This window comes from Trifolium pratense, linkage group LG7 (assembly GCF_020283565.1).
Source record: "Trifolium pratense cultivar HEN17-A07 linkage group LG7, ARS_RC_1.1, whole genome shotgun sequence".
Lineage (NCBI taxonomy): Eukaryota > Viridiplantae > Streptophyta > Magnoliopsida > Fabales > Fabaceae > Trifolium > Trifolium pratense.
The window spans coordinates 8,809,469-8,831,650 of record NC_060065.1 but is presented as its reverse complement, the minus strand read 5'-3'; the positions used below and the strand labels follow the sequence as shown (position 1 = coordinate 8,831,650).

General features: G+C 30.3%; 1 protein-coding gene across 1 annotated transcript; it reads left to right on the top strand.

The window, feature by feature from the left end:
* The first annotated feature begins 18,144 nt into the window (after positions 1-18,144).
* Positions 18,145-21,702, top strand: LOC123894784 (CTD nuclear envelope phosphatase 1 homolog). The gene is made up of 6 exons (XM_045944858.1): positions 18,145-18,546; positions 20,316-20,444; positions 20,528-20,648; positions 20,739-20,820; positions 21,137-21,290; positions 21,397-21,702. The coding sequence occupies exons 1-6, from the start codon at positions 18,283-18,285 to the stop codon at positions 21,520-21,522; spliced, it is 876 nt and encodes a 291-aa protein (XP_045800814.1). The 5' UTR covers positions 18,145-18,282; the 3' UTR covers positions 21,523-21,702.
* Positions 21,703-22,182: the final 480 nt, after the last annotated feature.

The window sequence follows — 22,182 nt, the reverse complement described above, 5'->3', positions numbered from 1 at the left end:
GTGAAAATAGAGCAAGGACCAAAAAATTCGATTATAAAATAGAGAGACTATTTTCATAAATTTAATAAATAGTAAGGCAGAAAAGTGCAATTAAACTATTTTTAACTCTTTTTTCACATTCTTTTTTCAATATAACAAATTACTACTTCAGTTGGGGACCTCCTTCCTCTAACTATAGTGTATAGATACACTAATAATAGATATAAACTTTCTTAGTGCCCACAAAACTCTCCCATTGCTCACCCACCTTGCTATCAAAGTTGACTCCATTAGTGCACACTTCAAACTAGCTACTTGATGACAAAATTTGCACTATATCACACTGTGCTCCTTTTCTTCTTTTCCTTAATTAATATCTATATTTTTTAATCCACTACTTTAAAAACATTGTGTTACTAACAAAAGTGTAGATGAAAAAGTTCAAACATTAGTGTGCTTAGAAGAAAAAATTAACAACACAATTTATATCCGAATAAATTAGACTTTTCTTCTCTTCGGTAAGAAATTTGAATTACACTTAATTTTTTTTTTTTTATAAGCATTACACTTAGTAGTGTAATGAAGGTTTGAAATTTTGAAGTGTGCTTCTCTTAAGATTTAAAGTTTAAATTTTTTTAGTGTCATTTTCTGTATTGTATCAATTTATGTAGAGCAAGACTCTAATTTTAAATGACCCCTCCACTAATAGACGGCGGTGGAATTAGTGTCTTGGTCACACAAAAAAAAAAACTTCAAGCCATCATTTCTTTTTAAAAAAATATCTTAAACTACCATTTAAGAAATTAATAATTATTTCTTTATAACTTCAAATGTAAATGATAGTTAACTTGAAACATTTGATTATTAATTTTATAATTTTAGAAGATCAAATTTAATTTTAATTAGTTAATTATTTTATCGGTTTTAGTACTTTGTCCAATATTTTTATTTTATCTAGTATTTCAAGGAAAAAAAAAGAAAATTTTGTACTGAAAAGAGTATTTTTATTTTTGTTGGGACAAATTAGAGAAAGATGAATTTTTAGAGTTAAGTGAGAAAAGGGAAAAGTGGTTTCTGTTCTTCCAATTAAGGGAAAACACAAGTAGTTAAAGAGAAGTTACTTGATCTATAAGTAACCACATTAACTACCTATCTAAGACAAAACAAAAATCAAATTCCCTAAACAAAGCTTCTAACCGTCAAAATAGAAACTGCTTAACTCACTTAGCCAGACTAAGCTCCCTTAGCCAGAAAAGACGATCCCACCTCGCTAAGGCAGGATCTGCTCGGCAGTGGGTTTGATCTCGTCTCTTCAAGCTTAACCAATGTTCTGGGTTTGATCTCGTCTCTATAGTTGCACGCAAATGATATCTGATTTTTGCCAGAAAAATTTGAATTATAAGCTGAAATCTATATAAACATACACTTTGATAATTTTACAAGAATAATAATCAAACTTCTAATTTACATGCATTTATTTTTTCAATTTGGGTCATGTTAACTTGTGTCCTAATAGCACATGTTAAGCTACCTAAAAATAGAAATATAACATTTAATGATATAAAAAATTTAATGCTTAGATAATTGAATACACCACAATTTCAATAAATTTTTTCCACATTTATCCTCTTAACATGTGCCCTTAAGGACACATGTTAACATTCTCCTTTCACTAATTCATCATAAAAGTGAAATTCTAACTACTAGATTGCTCGTTAAAAACTACTCTTAATCAGATGTTATAGAGGAGGGAAATATAACTTGCTCTCATGTTTTTTAATCATGATTCCTTTAATTATTATTTTTTGTATAAAAAACTCATCGTGTAACGCATGCTCGTTTGTCTTTTATATTTGCACATGTCCATACTATTGAACAGCTGGAAAATTCATGCATGTTAAGAGAACTACAAAAGTAATAATATGAGAATCAGGGACGGATCCAGAAATTTATGAGACGGGGATCGAAAAATACAATATGAAATGTTAGATAAAATATAATAATAATTTTTTGTTAACCTTTATATTCAAATGTGATAAGAGGGCTGATAATACTAGATTCGGCAGCAAAATAAATAAAGTCTAACAAAAGTTTGTTTCTTCAAAAAATCAAACTCAATTTTTTCGAAATGATTCTTCCTAACATGAACTTATTAAGTATTAACTAAATTCAATCACTTGATTAAAATATTATATTGGGAATATATATATATATATATATATATATATATATATATATATATATATATATATATATATATATATATATATATATATATTTTCTTTAGTGGCTTTAACATTTTTTAATGGAATTGATGGATTTATCATATATACTATAAGCCATAAAAAAATACATACTGTTTGGTAAAAATAAGCTATAAGCTAGTTGATAGCTGATAAGCTAGCTAATAGCTGAAAAGCTAGCTTATAACTGATAGCTGAAAAGCTAGCTTATTGAAATTAAAGTGTTTGGTAAAATTAGCTTTTAAAGTGGTTATTAAATATAAAATTACATAATTGATAGTGGGTAGTTTATTTTTTAGAGTGGGTAGTTATTAAATTAAAGGGTAAAAATGGAATAAAGTGTAAAAAGCTATAAGCTATAAGCTCAAATGCTACTTGAAATAGCATCTGAAAAAAAGCTATAAGCTAGTACAAAAAGTTTGTTACCAAACACCTCTAATTTTTTGAAACAAGCATATAAGCTCGTATAATAAGCTATAAGCTAGCTTATTTGTGTTACCAAACAGAGCCTCGTTTGTTATGAAAATATATAGACAAAACTAAGAACCTTCGCACATGAATGGAAAATCTCGACTGCATATATAAGTACGTATATAAATATAATCCTTTTGGTTAATATGACTACCCATATGTTCATAATTATTATTGTGTTTGGTTAGAAAGGTACTCCCTCCGTCCCAAATTATAAGGGAAAATTGGTCAAATAAAATTGATGTATTTGGTTAAGAATTTGGACTAAATACATCAATTTTGGTTGACAAATTTTCCCTTATATTTTGAGACGGAGGGAGTAATCAATAAGATAGAGGAATGGGCCCAAGTCCCTGCTTGCCCCTGCCTAAATCCGTCCGTGATCAGCATACCATAATAATAAAATGGCTTAAAAAGATTAATAAAATTAAAATGAAATGAGAGAAATTACTAGGATGAGATTGACACCAATCAAGGGAAGGGAGTAAACTGTGAAGCGTGAGAGAGAAAACAGAGCGGCATGGGATTCGTCGTAGCCTCGTAGGACAGAGTTTGATAATGAGAGGAAAGATTGTTTTCAAAATGACAACATATGAAGACAAATCAAAAGATCCAAGTGTCATGCCACAAAACCAGAACTTGAGGGGGTCACTATTATAAACAATTTTTTTCCCATTTATTACTATACTATAATGTATTTGTTTTATAAGAGATAATATATATGGAGTATGATTTTATGCATGTTACTATTATTTTAAGGGAAAACTGCTAATATAGCATGGACACTCTTAAAATAGTGAAGTACTCGTACTGAGTACATATCAGTATTGGATACTTCATGATACTCGTATGATACACATCGATTTCATACCCATTTTCATTTGATTGATTTATGATGATGAATACGAAAAAAATATATTGACTGTTGAAAAATCTCTTAAAATATTATAATTTTTTAATATATTTCAATTATCTCTCATTTTTTATAAAAATAGTTGAGACGATAGAGAAAAAAAATTAAATCTTCAAAGCATGATGATAATAATTCATTTAAAAATAATTTTTCTAATATTTTATACTAACGTACCCATACCTTATATTTTATAAAAATGTCGTACCGCGTACCAGTACTGGATACCGGTACCATACCCGTACTAGGCAACATAGCTGCTAACCAATAATAGAACCCCAAAAACAAATATGCAAATTAAATACACATATGTTTTTCTCTATTTTACACTCTTTTTAATACTTCTAATTTTTTTCTCGGTTACTTTATTTTATTTTTGTTAGATTAAAATGTTAGTTTTTTTTTTTTTACGAAAAATAAAATGTTAGTTGTTAGTATATATTTTTATTTTGTTTAATAGGCTAATGATTAGAATTACACTTTTAAAATAAATAAGTGAAGTAAAAAATTCAAAACCAGTTCTTGCACATTACATGTAATATCTGCACTAACCGAGTTACATTCATAGAAACTGATGTTTAAATTAATAAAATTCAAACCGTTCATACTTCATACATCTGCATGGGGATACATCATACAAGGTATTACATGGATTCGTCAATAAAAGCATTGTCTTTTTGGTGGCATCAGCAGGAACTAAAAATTAAAGACGTTAATCCTTTTGAAGAGTAAAGTAAAAGAAGCAAAGAATCTACGGTTGAAAGATTTCTTAGCTTACGAATATTTAAAATTGATGGTTTGCTTTTCATACTAAAACTAAAGTTCCGTTTGTTTTTCTTTGGGGCTTAGCCTCTCCTTTATATTTATACCAAAATTGAATACGTGTTTGACCGTTTCTCATCAATAATTTGTTCTTATTTCCTTTGATTTTAAAAATATATAAAGTTACTAATAGTTAGTTAATTTAGTGGTGATTGACGCTGAATTTGATAGGAATGATCACAGTTCAATCCCCTGTAATTACGGTCGGGAGAGCCGTAACCATTTGATATATATATATATATATATATATATATATATATATATATATATATATATATATATATATATATATATATATATATATATAGGGTTGCTAATTTACAACCAACTAAAAACATTAAGGTGTAAATTAGCAAATATACACTCCTTTTCATTTTGGACAAAAAAATCCTTGACATTTAGTTATTTTACACTAAAAAATTGAGGGTTAATTAGGTAACTTTTATTAAATATTGTACACCCATTTGCTAATTTACATCCACATAATTATAAATATGTGCAACGTAAATAAACAACCTATTTACACAGTTTTTTCCAATTTGCATAGTTTCTCTTTCAAGAAACTTGTTCCATTGTTTTTTTTTTAAAAAATAAATTGGAGCATGAAAAATTCATCGTTTTTGGTTGTAAGGTGAGTAGAGGCAAGAAGCATATATATAAAAAATAAACTGGTGCATGAAAAATAAAATAAAGTGTAGTTCACGTGAGTCCAAATAGCGTAGACTTACATAATTATTTTTTTACGTAAGCAAGGCTTACATAAAATTAGAAAATAGTTTTTTTGTTAAAAAAAATAAAATTGGATTGTGTATATATTTTCTTAAGTTGTCTTTTTTTTTTATTTCCTAGGTTATCTTGTGTTTATTATCATTGTATATATTTATAATTGTTACCTAACTAAGCCCAAATTTCCTACGTTAAATAAGTAAATTTCCTATAGTTTTTTTGTACCAAAAAAAATAAGTAAATATCAAGGATTTTTTTGTCCTATTAGAAAAGGTGCGCATTGCTAATTTACACCTTAATGTTTTTAGTTGGTTGTAAATTAACAACCCCATATATATATACTCCCTCCGTCCCAAAATATAAGCAAAAAATGGTCAACTAAAGCGAATGTATTTGGTCCAAATTTTTAACCAAATACATCAAACTTTTTTGACTCATTTTTGCTTATATTTTGGGACGGATGAAGTGTGTATATATATATATATATATATGAGAGATCCGTTGACTGTAAGTCTTCATTGATTTACTCCGCTTAATAACTCGATATCGACATTATATTTCTTCATTATATTTTCGCGTTTTTCCTTTTTTCCTTTTGTTCGTTTTTTTTTAAACTTTTTTTCTTCTTTTTATTTGGATAAGGTTTAACCCCTCATTTTATATAATTTCTTCCTTTTTTAAAAATATATTATATATGAACAAATATGCACAATACTAGTGCTACTAAACATTCCTCTAAAATATATTATAAGATAACTAATTACTATGTTAACTTATAATATATACTCTTACTTTACTTTTTTTTTTTTTTTTGAATTATCTAAACATAAATTAATATACTAATTCATTTTAATTAAAATATCAAACTCAGTTTTTCTCCGTAGATTCATACCCACACTTTTAAATCACTTTTTCAGGTAAAGGTTATAATATTTGACTTTCTTCACCTTCGTGGGCATGAATTGTATTCTCATGTTTTTTGTCCCCTTCCGATAAATGCCCTTTTCCCAACAGCACTTTCTGCTTTACTTTTCATCAATTCGATTCCTTTTAGGAAGCTTTCTGGTACCTTTTATTCTTTCACATTAGGTGGCTTCTAATTGGAAAAAGTAGCAAACTTCACCATTCCTTTTCCATCGGTGATATAGTATCAAGTCCGTAACCGGAATACTTTATTTAAAAATTTAATTTAAAATTAAATATATAAAAATATACAATATATAAACATACTTAAAATCGATATAAACATTCAAATTACATCAAACAAATGACAATTATATATTTTAAGTTAAGTACTACCAAAAAATGATAATTAGTACTATAAAAAAAATCACCAGTACTACAAAAAAAAGACACAATTGATTATCCATAAATAACATCACACTATAACATTCATTACTCAAGAGAAAACATGAATTGTATCAGACTCCTCTTCTCCGTTTTCATCATAAAAAAACATTAATTGTCTGATACTTCTCCGATACGCGTATCGGAGAAGTATCATACGCATATCAGTTATATTTTTTTTTTAAAAAAATATTAATAGTTAATACTCGTCTGATACTTCTCGATACGGATATCATAAAATTTTAAAGTATTGGTATCGGATACGTATCGGATACGATACTTCACTATTTTTGGAGTATCAGGACTTCATAAGTGATATATGAAAGAACACTTTTTTCACTATTCATATGTACATACAAAATTCAAAGGTCATGGTTTATGACAAATTAACGTGTATAGATTTTTTACGCATATTTTTTATATACTAGAAAGTGTTAAAGAAGAATTTGTAAAAAAAAAAAAGACATACTAGCTAATATAGTTAAAATAAAAGGTGATGATCTGATTATTTGGTCCTAAACACTATGTACGAGAATTTGCAATTGGCAAATGTTTACGTGAATTAAATTCTAGTAAGTGCAGGTGTAAAGAAAAAAAAAGTACAGTATTTTAAAATTTAGCAAAAATTATATTTAAGGATATAAAGTTTATTTCTAGAGAAAATATTAAATTTATGGGAAGGTACGTATAATATCTCACCATTGGAAGCTGGGAATATCCAACCCAATGTTAGCAAAACCATCAATGTAAAAGATATTAGTCAATTTGAAAAAACCAGAGTTCTAAATTGTTATTAAACCACCAGACAATCCCTCTGACTTTTTCACCACCCAAAACACATCTTTATGACCCTATAAATTATGAATATAATCATCCCCGAAATCCTCTTTCTTTGTTTATTGTAACATACAAAGATCAAACATACCTTCTTTGAGAAACATGTTTAACCTTCTCCTCTTAGCGCTCCCTCCCCATCCTCACATTTTTAACTTTCTTTGGTAACCCTTTGGTTTTGCTCCCTCCGAATTCTACCTTCCTCGTCCCTTTTTTCACTGACATGAATATGTTGAATGCAATTACTTAAAAAAAGTCATTAACCAGTCGAACTCAATTAGTTAGTTTAGTGCAAAATATACTTCTAACAAAAGGTTTTAGGATCTTATGAAATTTTCATTATTATCTTTGATCTCTGATGCACATATGAAAGTATATTTTCAATAAAAGTCAAATCTAGATTACATTTTGTTTTCTCTTATGAATTTTTTTTTTTTAAGTACAAAAATTTATAAACTGATCATCATTAATTTATTAGTTGAGTAAATAATTTTATTAAATATTTTATTTTAACAATGTACCAACTAAGATATTAAACTCAAATGATTAATGAAATTCCCTAAAATGAACCGTTCAGGAGAATCCGAGCTCGATATATGCCTGCAAAAAGCAAAGAAAAAGAAAGATTTTGACGTTTCAAGCGCACTAAAGATTTTCTATATATTTGGAACGTGTTGTGCTGTAGATTCACCTTTTCATATCAATAAATACATTCAACAGAAAGTGGTGTAGGCCATAGTTGCTTGATGTGGTTGCAAATGGAAGCAACTGTTAGTTCTTCAATTCAACAATCCTACCGAGTACAAAACGTTATACTCTGTTCGTTTAATTTGTCCGTTTCTATATCTAAAGTTTGATTAAGAAATAAGAAAATACTAATAAGTGTAATTATAACTTTGATAACTATTTGATTTGCATTTTTAAGATAAAATTACTTTTTGAAAAATGCTAACAAGATGTGTTATCAAAAGATATTATTTCAACACTTAACTCATGTTAGATTTCATACAAAAAAAAATTATTATTTCAACATCTTAGAAATGAGAATTGCCTTCTGTACCAAAAAAATAAAATAAAATAGAATTGCCTCTACGTTATAAACATTTATTTAGGCCATCTCGCAATCGATTTGACTTCTTAACACACTCCCGTCCGATAACGGAAACCTGATAACAGGTGACCCAACAAAAACATCTTAAAAATGGGAGTTGGACATAACTCATCCTTACAAAATCGGCTTGTAAGGTGAGGATTGCCTCTACTTTATAAACACTTATTTAAACCATTTCGTAACCGATTTGAGACTTCTTAACACAACAGTTAACTCATTTTACATTACAAAAAATTAGAACATATATTTATAAATAAATTACTATTGTTTTTTTTAACAAAAATAAATTATTGTTAAATATTATGAATATAAATGTATTTTTTATAAAACTAATATAATATTCTTATAGGGCTAGTTTTGTAATATAGTAGGTTGATATGCCCAAAGACTTTCACCATCTCAACCAAGTGACCTCTCAGGAGATTGACACGAACTCAATTTCATCATTTCAATCATATCCAATATTTCTGTCGTGTGTGGTTGATTCTCTGGGTATCTGATTCCCTTATTATTTTTCATATTTGTTGAGATTTGCAGGATTTTGTTGTTTCTGGTTGACCTCTACCGCTCCAGTGACTGTTTCTTAGGTGCTTGGTGGTGACTTTTTTCCTTGGGTCGTGTATGTTTCTTAGGTGCTTGGTCGTGACTGTTTCGGCACTGCGCCCTTGTGGTGGTGCCTCTGTCGGTTTGCTGGATTTTGAAGTATTTGATATCTTCGAGTTGTGACTTGTCTAATTAGGTTTTCTTTCTACCTTTGTCCATCAGTTTTTTGTCTCACGGAGCTATTATTTTGATTCGGATGGGCCTATCACTTTTGGTTCGAGATTGAGAGTTCGTGTCTAGTGACAACTTTCCGGGCTGGGTTTGTGTCTTCTCTGGTGACCTAGAACCTGAGGGGTGTCTTCCTGATTATGGAATTAGGAGGAAGATCTCGATTAGGTGGAATTTTGTCCTTGATTATGGGATTTGGAGAAAGATCTCGTTTAGGTGGGGTTTTGTTGTTGGTGTTTATTTTCGGTGTCGGCATATATACGACGCTGCTGTTATATAATTACTTTTTTACTGGTCTTTGTTTGTCTTGAGTAGAGACCTGATTATTAATATACTTACCCGTTAAAAAATAATCATATCCATTTCTTCACTTTGTGTCTGTAAGGCCTTTCAACTGCAAATACCAATATTATTAGTTCAGCATTTTTATTCGGATGTGCGGAGATTTTAGTATAGTGTTTGCTATTCTTTCTACAGAAAAAAAAAGATATTTTAGAAACTATAATAGAGAGACATTATGATGTATTGTTTAATTGCATACACGTATAAAAAGGTTTTAGAAATTGAATCTTATTTCCCTTTTAATAGTGTGTAAACAGATTAACCTCTACATGCAAATGCTTCAAGTCATGTAGGACTACAATTGAGACAAAACTCTTTTAAGAATTTTTTACACCGCTGCATTTTTAGAACTAGATTTAAAATCTAGAGATCTACTTATAAACCAGAAAGAGACATGAACCATCTAAACAAAGCGCTCTTTTTTCATGTGTTATCTCTTAATAGCAATATGAGTAGCTCTTATATATTCCTTAGTTGTCACAACTAAGCAAAATTGTAACATTCCATTAACCACAATGTGGGGTATCCACTACAATTTATGGGTGAATGATCTTCCATCCAAAGTGAGCATTTTTGGATGAAGGTTGTTATTAGCGAGACTACTGACTCGTAAGGTTTTGGAGAGAAAAAAAAATATTAGTATTCGCGTGAATTTTGGTGTGCTTTATTCTTTTAGAGAAGAATAAGACATCAATCATTTATTTTTTAATTGCTCTCTTTCAAGTTTCAACTCAAGTGTGGAAGAAAGTGTATGAATGGTATAACCTTTGAGGAAATATGGAAGCGTTTCACTACTTTTGGTGCTTTGGTGAAGAGTAAGAGACTTGCTAAAGCTCGTCATGTCATTTGGCTAGCAACCACTTGATGCATATCGCGAACTCAAACAACATTATGTTTCGTGGATGTGTTTAATTTGGCCTCTCTTGTAGATCAGATTGTTTTTATTTCTTGGGTTTGATTTATAGGTCGAATAAAACTTAATTCCTCCTTTGTATTCTCAGATTGGAGTAAGGAACTATTAGCTTGTATTCAAAGCATCTAATGACTTTCGCAAATTTTGTAAGAGTTGAATATCTCTAGTACTCCTTTTAATTCAATCTTTTTACTTATATATAAAAAAAAGAATATATAAGAGACTTGCAATAAAAATGCTCTAAAAATTACATAATAAGTGAATGCGTCATTTCTATGTCCGTAGTCAATTCTCATCCCAATATTCTACAATGCTCATGATCAGTGTTCCTCTTAGAAAGAGAGAAAAAGTAATTAAATTCAAGCTTAATCATCATGTTAAACCAGAAATCTCATGAATGGAACTAATCAACACCTTTAAAAAAACATTAATGTTATGAAAAGTGAAGATTGGTCTATTATTAGGCGAACAATGATAGAAATCGAATAATTTATGCTTAGTGAATTGTTGGTGTACATGATTAGTAATTGTAAGGTTATGTTAAAGGGACCACGAATATATTCAACATCACTCTCATTCACTTATTGAATTGAATAATCTCACTCACTCATTCACCACCAATGCACAAAATGCTTGTCGCATAAAGTGTGAATGAGATACGACTGCACTCTTTCTCTTTCAAAATTTTCATTGGATTTTCTTCAAAACTTGCCCTCATATGCTTCAACCATATCTTCAAATCAGATCATTATACTTTTTCTTTCTTATAACAAATAGGAATTCATAATGAAGCAAGTTGGTTAATTACAAGACATGCAACTTAATTTTCTTTGAGTAATTAAACTTTTTTGATTTTCAGATCAGATGACGCGGGTCTCTTCTAGCAACCAAAGTCTTGAGTTCAATCCCTAACTTGGACATGCAACGATGTTAAAACTTTTGGGGAGAGTTTGCCACTCATTTGGGTCTCACAAGACTCAAAGAATTAGTCTATGCAGTTGCGCGCAGAAGATACCCGATTTACGACAAAAAAAATTGGTTTTAAGTTTTTAACTCTCAAGTTTTTCAGATGACGAAGGTGTCAATAATTCAGAATTGGATGGGGAGGTCAATAAAGTCTTATAAATAATTTTATGGACAATTTTCTTTGAATAAATGTCTAAACTAATTCTTGAGGAAAAATACATAAGTTCAACTTAATCTTTTGTGTTCTGGTACACTTAAAAAGTCACACATCGCTTGAAAATCGAGATTAATGGTAGTTTATATACAACACTTGCACATCTTAACCCGCCATGAGGGCTCCCATGCGGATTAAAGCAAACAATACCTCGAAACGTGGTGTGACGCACTTGAGGGTGGAACATAACATTGTCACTAGAAAGAGGGGGCAGATGCCGCATGCCCTCTACTCCTTAGCCTCGACTGGAGGGCAACAATTTCGGTACACCTAAAAAATTATCGCTTTGGGAATCGAGGTTAAGAGTAGTTTATATACAACATCCACCTGACAAAATTGTGAGAGCTCACATACTATCTAAATTGGACAATACCTCGGAACGTGATGTGGCACACTTCAGAACGAAACGTAACATCTTGCAAATGAATTACTACTTTGAGATAAATTTTAGAGATATTTCAATATTTGGCCAACATTTGAGATATTTTGGAAGATGAATTACTACTTTTTTTTTTTTGTATGCACCAATTAGGACTAGTTGGAATATTTAATTTTTTGCCAAAAGTGGATCCCCTATTTGTGACAAGACCCTGAAAGGAGCACCATAAAGAAGCTAAAAAAATGTGAAGGTATATGACACCAATACTAATAATTTTGGAAGGGCACTAGACAAAGACACCCCCACCAGACCAGAAGAATCAGTCCATAAAATTGAATCTTCCACCAACATACATTATTAAGGCTTACAGAAGGGGACCGCCAGTGCTTAAGCTGCTGTATGCATAATTGTGCAGGACCTTTCATTGTTATTGGTAGTATCTTTTAAAAAGATTTTTAGGTCGAAGAAAAGTCTCATGATTTATGGCGAACTTATTCTTAAAAATTGTTCGAAACTCTAATAATAATTATAGGTGTCGTTCTCCATAAACAAAAACTCGTGATTATTTGTCATTACAGTTACAATTAAGACAATGACTCGGTCAATATTGATCGGGCAAAAACAAAGAAAACGAATATTAATTTTTTTTTTCCATCACTTTTCAACCACAATATGTGGAGGATTCTGAATTTCTAATTTAAAGTGCGACGAAAATTATTGCTAATGTTTTGAATTAATTTCAAGAATCTACACTAAATTACGTATAAAATCTCCCTAACAATTTCTATCTTCTACTACAATATGGTTTTTATTTTTTTCTTTTGCATATAACAATTGAAATATTTCTATTGTTTTTTGTCCCCACAATGACACTTGACTTCATAACATAATCACTAAAGTCAAGCATCAATAATTTTCCACAAGAGAGATAGAAATATAGAATTGTGTTGCGTCCTTTCTCTCTTTGAGTAAAGAGATATGATCCATGAACTGTGGAGAAAGTTTTTCTTTATGACCAAAAGCTGATCGAAAATTATGAAGTGGGGAATAAGGAGAATGTCAAAAGAAATTAAAAATTAAAACAATTATTGCTTTTCCTTATTGGCTTAAGTATTTTTTTTTTATGATAATATGTTTGGGTGAAAGGGACTTGGACTCTTTAGATCTATAATTTTGGACTTGTTGATTCTTAAATGATTTTTTCGTATAAATTACCTTATATGTTGAAAATTCATCATGTGTATTGAGAAAAGAAAATTAGAGTTTGCTTGCTTGGTGCTTTAATCCATAGCCTTCTCTACAAAAAAAAAAAAGAAAAAAAAAAGAAAAAAAGAAAAGAAAAGAAAATTAGATGTTTTTTATAGGTTGTTAATAGTTAGGCCTCGCCTAAATTCACCAAAATGTGTATTGAGGAAAGAAAGAAATTGAGAAAAGAAAGAAAGTTAGTACACAAGCATATTTATGTTTCCCAATTTTTTTTTTAATAGAATATGTTTCCCGACATTATTAACATAGGAGGTTTATTTAATTTAATACATTTTTAACATAGGTTTAAACGTAAGTTTGGTCTCTATTTTATAAAATTCGTAATTTTAATACTTCTATTTTATTTTCCGCAAGTTTGATCTTCCTATTTTAAAAAATTAAGACATTTGATCCCCTCTTTATTTAGTCTTCAATTTTTACGATGTGGCATTACGTGTCATTGTTGACCATGCTTATATGGCTACTACATCACATTTATTTTTATTTCTAATTTTTCAAATATGTAATTATACTATTTTTAAATATGTAATATTAGACAGAAAAATTACAACAAAATTTATAAAAGTCTTAATTGTATTTTTGGTCCTCCTATTTTACAAGATCCACGATTTTGGTCCCCCTATTTTAAAATCGAACATTGTTTCCCCCTTTTTCTAATTTTGTGCTTTTGGTCCCTCTACCCTTTTTTTTAATCAGCTAGCAGAAAAAACGCTAATGTGACAATATCCATGTAGTAAATAACAAATACATGTCAGCAAATATATTATTTTTAATAACAAAAACATCTCAAACTTTCCCTTCTAGATGAAACTGTGTTGCTTGAAATAATATATGAAAAGAAAGAAAAAAAAAACAGAAGAGAAGTGGAGATTGGAGAGTTGAGTGAAGCAAGTGAGGAAGACAATGTATTATAGAATGTTTGCTGCCTTCTAATTGGTCAAAGCTATGTCATGGCCGCACAAGTGGCCAATCAAATTTGATCACTTGGTACGCCATTGACTAGTGCAGAAGACTTGACCACTGACCGGTTCGCTACTTAAGTAGCGGACGATGTCCGCAAGACAGGTAGTGGATTGTGGAATTCAAAATTTCTCATTTTTATAACATCCATTACTTAAGTAGTGGAAGGATAAAATTGAAAACTAACAGGGTACGCGAAAAGCAAATGGGACGTCAAAAAAATTCTCAAAATGTAAAGTAGGATGTTTTCTCTCCCCACCCCCCGTGAATCTTTTATCCCCTCTGAGTTTCCAATTTTGCTCTTGAAAAAACTTCGGTTCGTAGAAACCGAAATTTACTCTGAATTTGCACTAGAAAAAATTCGGTTTCTGCGAATCGAATTTTTCTACAAGGGCAAAATTGGAATATTGGGGGGTATAAAAGATTCATGGGAGGGGGGAAGAGAAAACATCGTAAAGTAGTTCAAATGGGTTTTCATGCACTAAACAGCCCAAAGAAAATGGCGTAATATTGGGTTGGATAGCTTCTCTTTACGCCCTTCATTTTTCTTTTTCACCCCTCTAGTGCGCAAAAAAAAAAGGATTTTAGAAACCGAATTAGTGGTTACACTAAAAAAACTTCGGTTTCTAAAATCCGTTTTCTTTTTGCACGCTAGAGGGGTGAAAAAGAAACACGGAGGATGGGTGGAGAAACTAGCATTGGGTTGCGTGCTTGCGTAAACTGTCTAAGATTCGGGCTTGCGTATCCTAACTGGGCCTGAAATAGTTCTCATCCTAGCTTTATAAGTTGAATTTTGTTGTAAAAACAACACTGACTGACTACATGTTTTGTTTTTTGAGTAAAAAGAAATTCATTAAACCAAGAAAACACCTAAATCATACAACATCATGATTTTATTTTATTTTTTACAATGGAGCAAATATCGAACTCATGACCTCATGCATTCTATTCAAACTCCCTCATCACTAGACCAAATCTAATTGCTTCATACCACTACATGATGATTGGTAACACTTTTTTTTTGACGAAATGGTAACACTATTTTTAAAACTCAAGAAAAAATAACATAATTTTTTTAAGGGAACTTATTGACGTCTTTAAGAAAGGTAAGACCTACTCTAAGCCTTGATAATTTAGGCAATTTATTCAACAATCAATGAAAACAAGCTACATGTTTGGTTCTATTTTTTAATGAATCAAAGTGGATTTTAGAAGAGTAGAATTGATTTATAGACATGTTTGGTCTATTTAGAGGGGGAAAATTGAGGAATGGAATTTTTTTTATTAATTCAAGTGACACTAGAGATCATTTTACAGTTGTCGGCTACACTAAGGGATCCAAATCAAGCAACTTGAGATTACGAGATTAAACTCTTATCAGTGAGCAAACACCTTAGATTTAGAATTGGTTTTGCCTCGTTCAACTCATTTTTTAAGTATAGACTATAGTTGACAACCCTATAAATGAAGGGAATTGCTCTTCGCCCCCCTTAATTGCTTAGAGCCTTCTCTCAAAAATTTCAAAATTCCCCCTAAAAGTGGCTATTGCAAGTTAACACCACCCCCACCCCAATTTTTATTTTAACAGTTCATATTATATCACCCGGTATACATGAATTTTTACACTTACCGGATTCTATCTCCGTGTAGGCATGGAACAACTTTTTTTTGCTATTTTTGTTTGTGTTTTAACTATTTATTTATATCTTTGAAGTGTGATATGTTATTATATATTTTTAGTTATGGTTGAGACACCTGGTGAATCCAAATAAGATATTGCAAAATAAAATGGTGCATGAACTTTTACACGAAATTGACTAAGTTTGTTGTGAAGCAGCAATGATAGGTTTTTCGGTAGTGATATATAGTAAACTCTGATTATGATTCTGATACACGAAAATAATTTTTTGTTTTGAAGTGTGAAAGAGGTGGTGTCTATAGAGGAACTCAAAAGAAGTTGAAACGAGTAGTAGACACAAGATTCTAAAATTGCAAATATATTTAAGTTGCATGGTTATTTTTGTTGTATATTTTGATCTAAATAATTTATTTTAATGTTATTTAATATTATTTTATATATAGTTTTAAAAGAATTAATATTATTAATTGTTTGTTAAACATGTTTTTAATTATTTAGTCAAAAGACACGTTACTGATACCAAATAAGTCCTAATTATTAGGCTTTATGGTTTTGGAATGAAACTGAATAAGTTGGATCAATTAGAGAGAATTTGCAACGTGAGATATTCATGTTCTTTGAACATATGGCCTATGCTTGCTCTCTTCTTGCTTTTGAGATGTAACAAAAAATAGAGAAATTATTTTTCTTTTCCTCACAATTGAGTTACTATTTCCTGACTTACATCACCAGTGTCTATTATTTCTTGCTAGTTCTGTCACCTCGGATATGATTCATATCCGGGAAGGACTTGTTGAATTCTGGGGAATTTGCGCTTATGAGGCGGATAAATCCTTAAGGATAGTGCAATCAGCACGCCTCAGGTATTATTATTTCATGGTTTACTATTCTCTCTATTAGAGACTCGGTGGTTGCTTGCTTACTTCACAGTGGTGCCGCAACAATATAAAACAATCATAAGATAAGTTTTGCTAATCTCTATTTTCAATTATTCTAAATAGAATCTGTTTAAATACTCATATTTACATGTTTATTATTGTGATTAGGTCCAATTTTTACAAAAAATTTTTGGTAAGTAAAGAATAAAAACTTATTAGTGTGTGGGAAACATAATCACCATATAAAAACTTATAAACTAAAGAATCCATTAAAATTTATGGATTTTTGAATACCAAGTGACATTTTATAAGTTTTGACAAATCTCAATAGAATGATAACGGATTTCGTTGTCCTGAAAAAAAAATCACACTAAATTTATTTATATTTTAAAAATCTTGATTAAATACCACCTGATTTTTTATTAGAATTTTTTTAAATTTTTTTTTAAAATCCTAATTCAATACAGCCTTGTTGTGTGTGGTTCATTTTAGTTCTTTTCTTTACTAAATACGTTGTGTTGTGCTCTTAAATTTTAGTTTTTACTTTCCTAAATTATATTTTTAATCTTGACCCCTAAGCTTAATTAATTCCTTCCTTATGTTAGATTGAAATATTATAACTAGAAGTTTAGTTTGTTATATTGAATAAAGTTGGTTACAACTAACTAAGTGAGTTAGTTACAACTAAGTTAGTTAGTTAGGAAGTTTTGTTACTTGCTTTCAAAGCAAGTGTGCTTTTAGTTTGTATAAATAAGGATCAATTGTATCATTTTGAACAATGGCCCATTAGTAGTGGAAGAATAAAATTTTCTTTTCTCTTCACTAGCAATCTCAAGTATTCTTCTTCTTCCTCATTCGAAGTTCACTTCTTTATTTCGAAGCACTTCTGCTCGAAACAGAGTTTATGCTCATAAGCTTGCCTTGAGCCTATACAAAGTGTACAGTGTGTGTGTTTGATGCTTCTTGTTGCGCCAACACCTTCGTCCTTGTGTAGATGATTAGTGTGAAGTGTTGTAAATCCTAATGATCATGTTAAATTCTTACTCATACAAAAAATATCATCCACATTCATGAACACAAAATTATTATAATATTAATTAATATTTTATTTACTTTTTTTGCAAGTAAGTGGAATCCTCCAGATTGTATTTCCTAATTTTCCTTAAAAAAACGGTAAAAAATCATTCCAGATTGTAATACCTTCATAATAAATATATCTGTAAATTTAAAATAATAATTGTCAAAAAAATATAAATTTAGAATAATTGTCCTTTTATAGTTTATAGTTATAGCACAACCAATTTTCCTTGGTAAAAAAATATTGTTAAATAGCCAAAAAACTTTACTCTTTCTCACACAAAAAAACAAAACATAAAATACAGAGAGTCAGAGACAAAGAACAACAACTGAGTCAAACAAACGTTAATAATAACGTAAGCCCCACGCTACAACAACACAAACAAAACAAATCAAATTGGATTTTGAACGAAGAAAGAAAGAATTGTAATAATATGATGACCGAGTTGACTCAGATGACTCCGACCGAGATATCCAGCTCGCCGGTGACTCACCAAGCATGGAACGCACTATTGAGTTGGTTGGATTTCTTCTACCAAATATTTTCTCAGATTATTGGTTCCTTTGCGAATTACCCTTTACTCTCTTTTTGTTCTCATGCTTCCTTCAATTCTCTACCCATCATTGACAATCATTCCTCTCTTCAAATCTCCGACGATGACAACAACGACTCCGATGATCACCAGAAGAAGCTCACGGTATCATATCATCACTTTTTTCTTGCATTGTTTTTTATTGGGTATGCCTCAAAACACCATTTTTATTATTAATTAATAAGTATAAATGAGAGATTTTGTTTTTTTGGGTCGGCAGCTCAACTGATTTGAGCGAAGGAGGTTCAGGGTTTAAGTCGTGATAAAAGAGAAAGATGTTAATCTAACAATTAAATATTAAGTATTAACTTTCACGGTTTCAAATAAAAATGAGAGATTTTTATATTATGGGTTTATGATGGTTTGATGTAATAATGCATGGTAGAGGGTGTGGAAAAAATGGGAATTGAGAATTTTAGTAGAATTAGCAAAGCTTGATTGAGTTATATTTGGAATTCAATATGTAACTAGCACGGTTATGGCTGGCTCTAATTTCTCATATATCAGTGTGTGTTTAGTTCTGCGTGGTAAAAAATGATTTTGAATGAATTAATTAAGGGGCTGTTTTTTTAGATTTTAAAAAATAGATTTTTTTTCTTTGTATTTTTTAAAATAAATTTTCTAAAACCGTTTTTTTAAATATTACAAGTTTTTTTTATATTAATTTTTTCTAAATTGAAACACTAATTTTGAAATCATATAACATAAACACACATTATTGAAGATCAAAACATAGTCAAAATCACAATTTTTTCAAAAAGTTGTATTTCAAAAATGATTTTTATGAACATCTATTTGAAATAGCTTCAAAATTAAATGATTTTTCGAAATTTTGATATCCAAATTTTTTTTTAATAAAAGGATCAAATACCTAAAATAACATTTTAAGAATAACTATTAAAACCAAATTTTTATTTGAAGCGTTTATAAAAAAATTCTTTGTAAATTGTTTTTACACAATTATTTAACACTATAAGAATCTATTTTAAAAAAATCTATAACAAACGGGCACAAAGTTAAATTGACTTCGGCTAAGAGTGGGTTGTATGTGAAGTGATTTATGTTTGGATGCGTTCATGTAAAGCTGATTTGAACAATAAATCTGAGTTTAAAAATCAATTCTATAATCAAAAGCTCCAAATTTTGGGCGAGCTTTTTAAAAGTGTAATTTTGTAGAGTTGATTTTTTTATAATTGGGTTTGAAGTGATGTAAACTATGTTTGTATTTTTTTTATTACTCTGAAATCAGTATGATGTAAAAGTAGTGTAAAATTTTCAATTCAAGAAGTATTTCTTAGTTCTTGGCACTTTCTGTCAAATTGAGGCTTACAGGCAAAATCAATTTTATGTGATTGAAACAAAACATGAAATACAAGTAGCATGTGTTTAATCCTGCACCCGCAAATACATTAACGTGTGTCCAATATGAAGCTACTAGCCTTGGGACGCAAGAAATGGCAAACCCGTCACAGCTCCAAACAAATGTGTAATATAACTAAAACGACGTTTAACTGGAAGCAAAACCAATTATGATACCATCTATCATGAAACCAAACCGAGTAAGGCATGTCGAAGAACATGCAGTTCTTTCTGGTTTGGTTGGTACTATTGCTGGTCCAGAGTGCTTTCAAATTCATGTATTTACTGCTGCTGAGGACATTTTTTGAGTGATCTTGGTAGCAAAGTAGAAATATATAATTTTTGGATTCTCTTGTTGATGCGATAAAATCACAATGCAAAAGCTGTTCTTCAGTTTTTCTGCTTCTGCATATACCATATTATGATTTATTTGCATTCTACTTGAAACTACAATTCTATCATGTTTTTGTTTCTTATCACATTCTGATAATCTGATCTCACATGTGCATTTGCAGGTAGTGCTTGACTTGGATGAAACACTGATATGTGCATACGAGACATCGAGTTTGCCAGATGCACTAAAAACTCAAGCAATTGAAGCCGGTTTAAATTGGTTTGAGCTCGAATGTGTATTCCCTAACATGGTTTGTTACTTGATTGCTTATATCTGATTCTGTCTTTTGATAAAAAAAACTAAATCTTGACATGGGAATGTTGTGTCTTGAAGGAAGCCGATGGAAAACCAATAATCAATCACGTTACAGTCTTCGAACGCCCCGGTTTGAAAGAATTCTTAAGACAACTTAGTGAATTTGCTGACCTGGTTCTGTTCACTGCTGGTCTAGAAGGTTTGATCTTGTACTTTTTATGCTGCATCTTTATTTTATGGAATCCCTTCTCACTATTTTTGAGTGATTTCGATGCATAAACTCTCGTAGGTTATGCTAGACCACTTGTTGACAGAATAGACCCTGAAAATCTGTTTAGTCTACGACTTTATCGGCCCTCAACAGTTAGCACGTAAGCGCTTCTTCATATCTTTTTCATCAGTCTATATGTAATTAATCTTTCTTTATTTTTTTGGGGTAGATAAACGAAATGGCAAAGCCATTATATACTCACACACACACAAGTGAGGGAGCCGGGGTTCGAACCTTGGTCATTACGTCCAACCTAACAATTTCGGCATTTTTTGCCAGTTGAGCTATATTTTGTAGTCCTTTGTAAATGGTTTCTCTGATACCAACAGACATATGATACATCTATTTCTATCTTCTCAACTGAGAATGAATTCGCGTCACGTTATGTATTCTTATAATTGTTGAATGTTTTACAGTGGATATCGAGAACACGTAAAAGATCTTATAAGCATATCAGAAGATCTATGTCACATTGTTATTGTAGACAACAATCCCTACAGCTTTTTATTGCAACCACACAACGGAATTCCATGCGTCCCGTTTTCTGCAGTACAACCAAATGACACACAGGTGCATATATATATTCGCAACCTCTTGGAAATTCAAATTAACCATCTGATTTTTAATTTTTTTTGCTGAATTATTACTAACAATCTTTATTATCGATGTTCATCAGCTTCTAGATGTGATTCTTCCACTTCTAAAGCAACTATCTGACCAAAAAGATGTTAGACATTTGCTCTATGAAAAGTTTCATATGCCTGAATGGTTCCAACAAAATGGGATTCCAGTTCCCAATTGACATCATTGGAATTTTTTCTGATCATTCAACACTATAGATTTATACATGTAGATCACTAGATAGATGAATTCTTGAAAAGTACCTTTTTGTTATAGCTACTGTTATGAGAAACATTGAGATATTTTGTGCAGAGTCAACTTAAATGATTTGATTTATCACCTATTTTCTTTATATGGCAAATGGTATTCCATATAAATAATGCACACATATTTAAATTACTGACTGCATGGTTCCTGAATTCATGGAATCCAATTCCATGGTATGATAGAATTAGAGACACTACAACCAAAACTATACTAATGAAATTGCTCACTTTTTTTTTTGAGGATCCTAGCTAGCTTATCCCAATTTTCATACAAGCTGCAAAACTACACTAATGAAACTATTCATGTCTTTTAGTAAAAAAAATAAAAATTAATGCTAATATTATAAATTAAATTAGTCATTGATCTATTTAATGGAGTGGTTATTGACCTAGATATTGATAAACCTAATTCAATAGTAGACTAATCTAGTGATGTTAACGTATGCCCTAAGGGTACATGTTAAGGTATTAAGTGATGGATATTTAATTTTAGAATAGGTCACTAGTTTGTTTAAGCTCATTGATATGAAATAGACTTTTAAATAAACGTTTACGACACATCAAACTTAACTTTT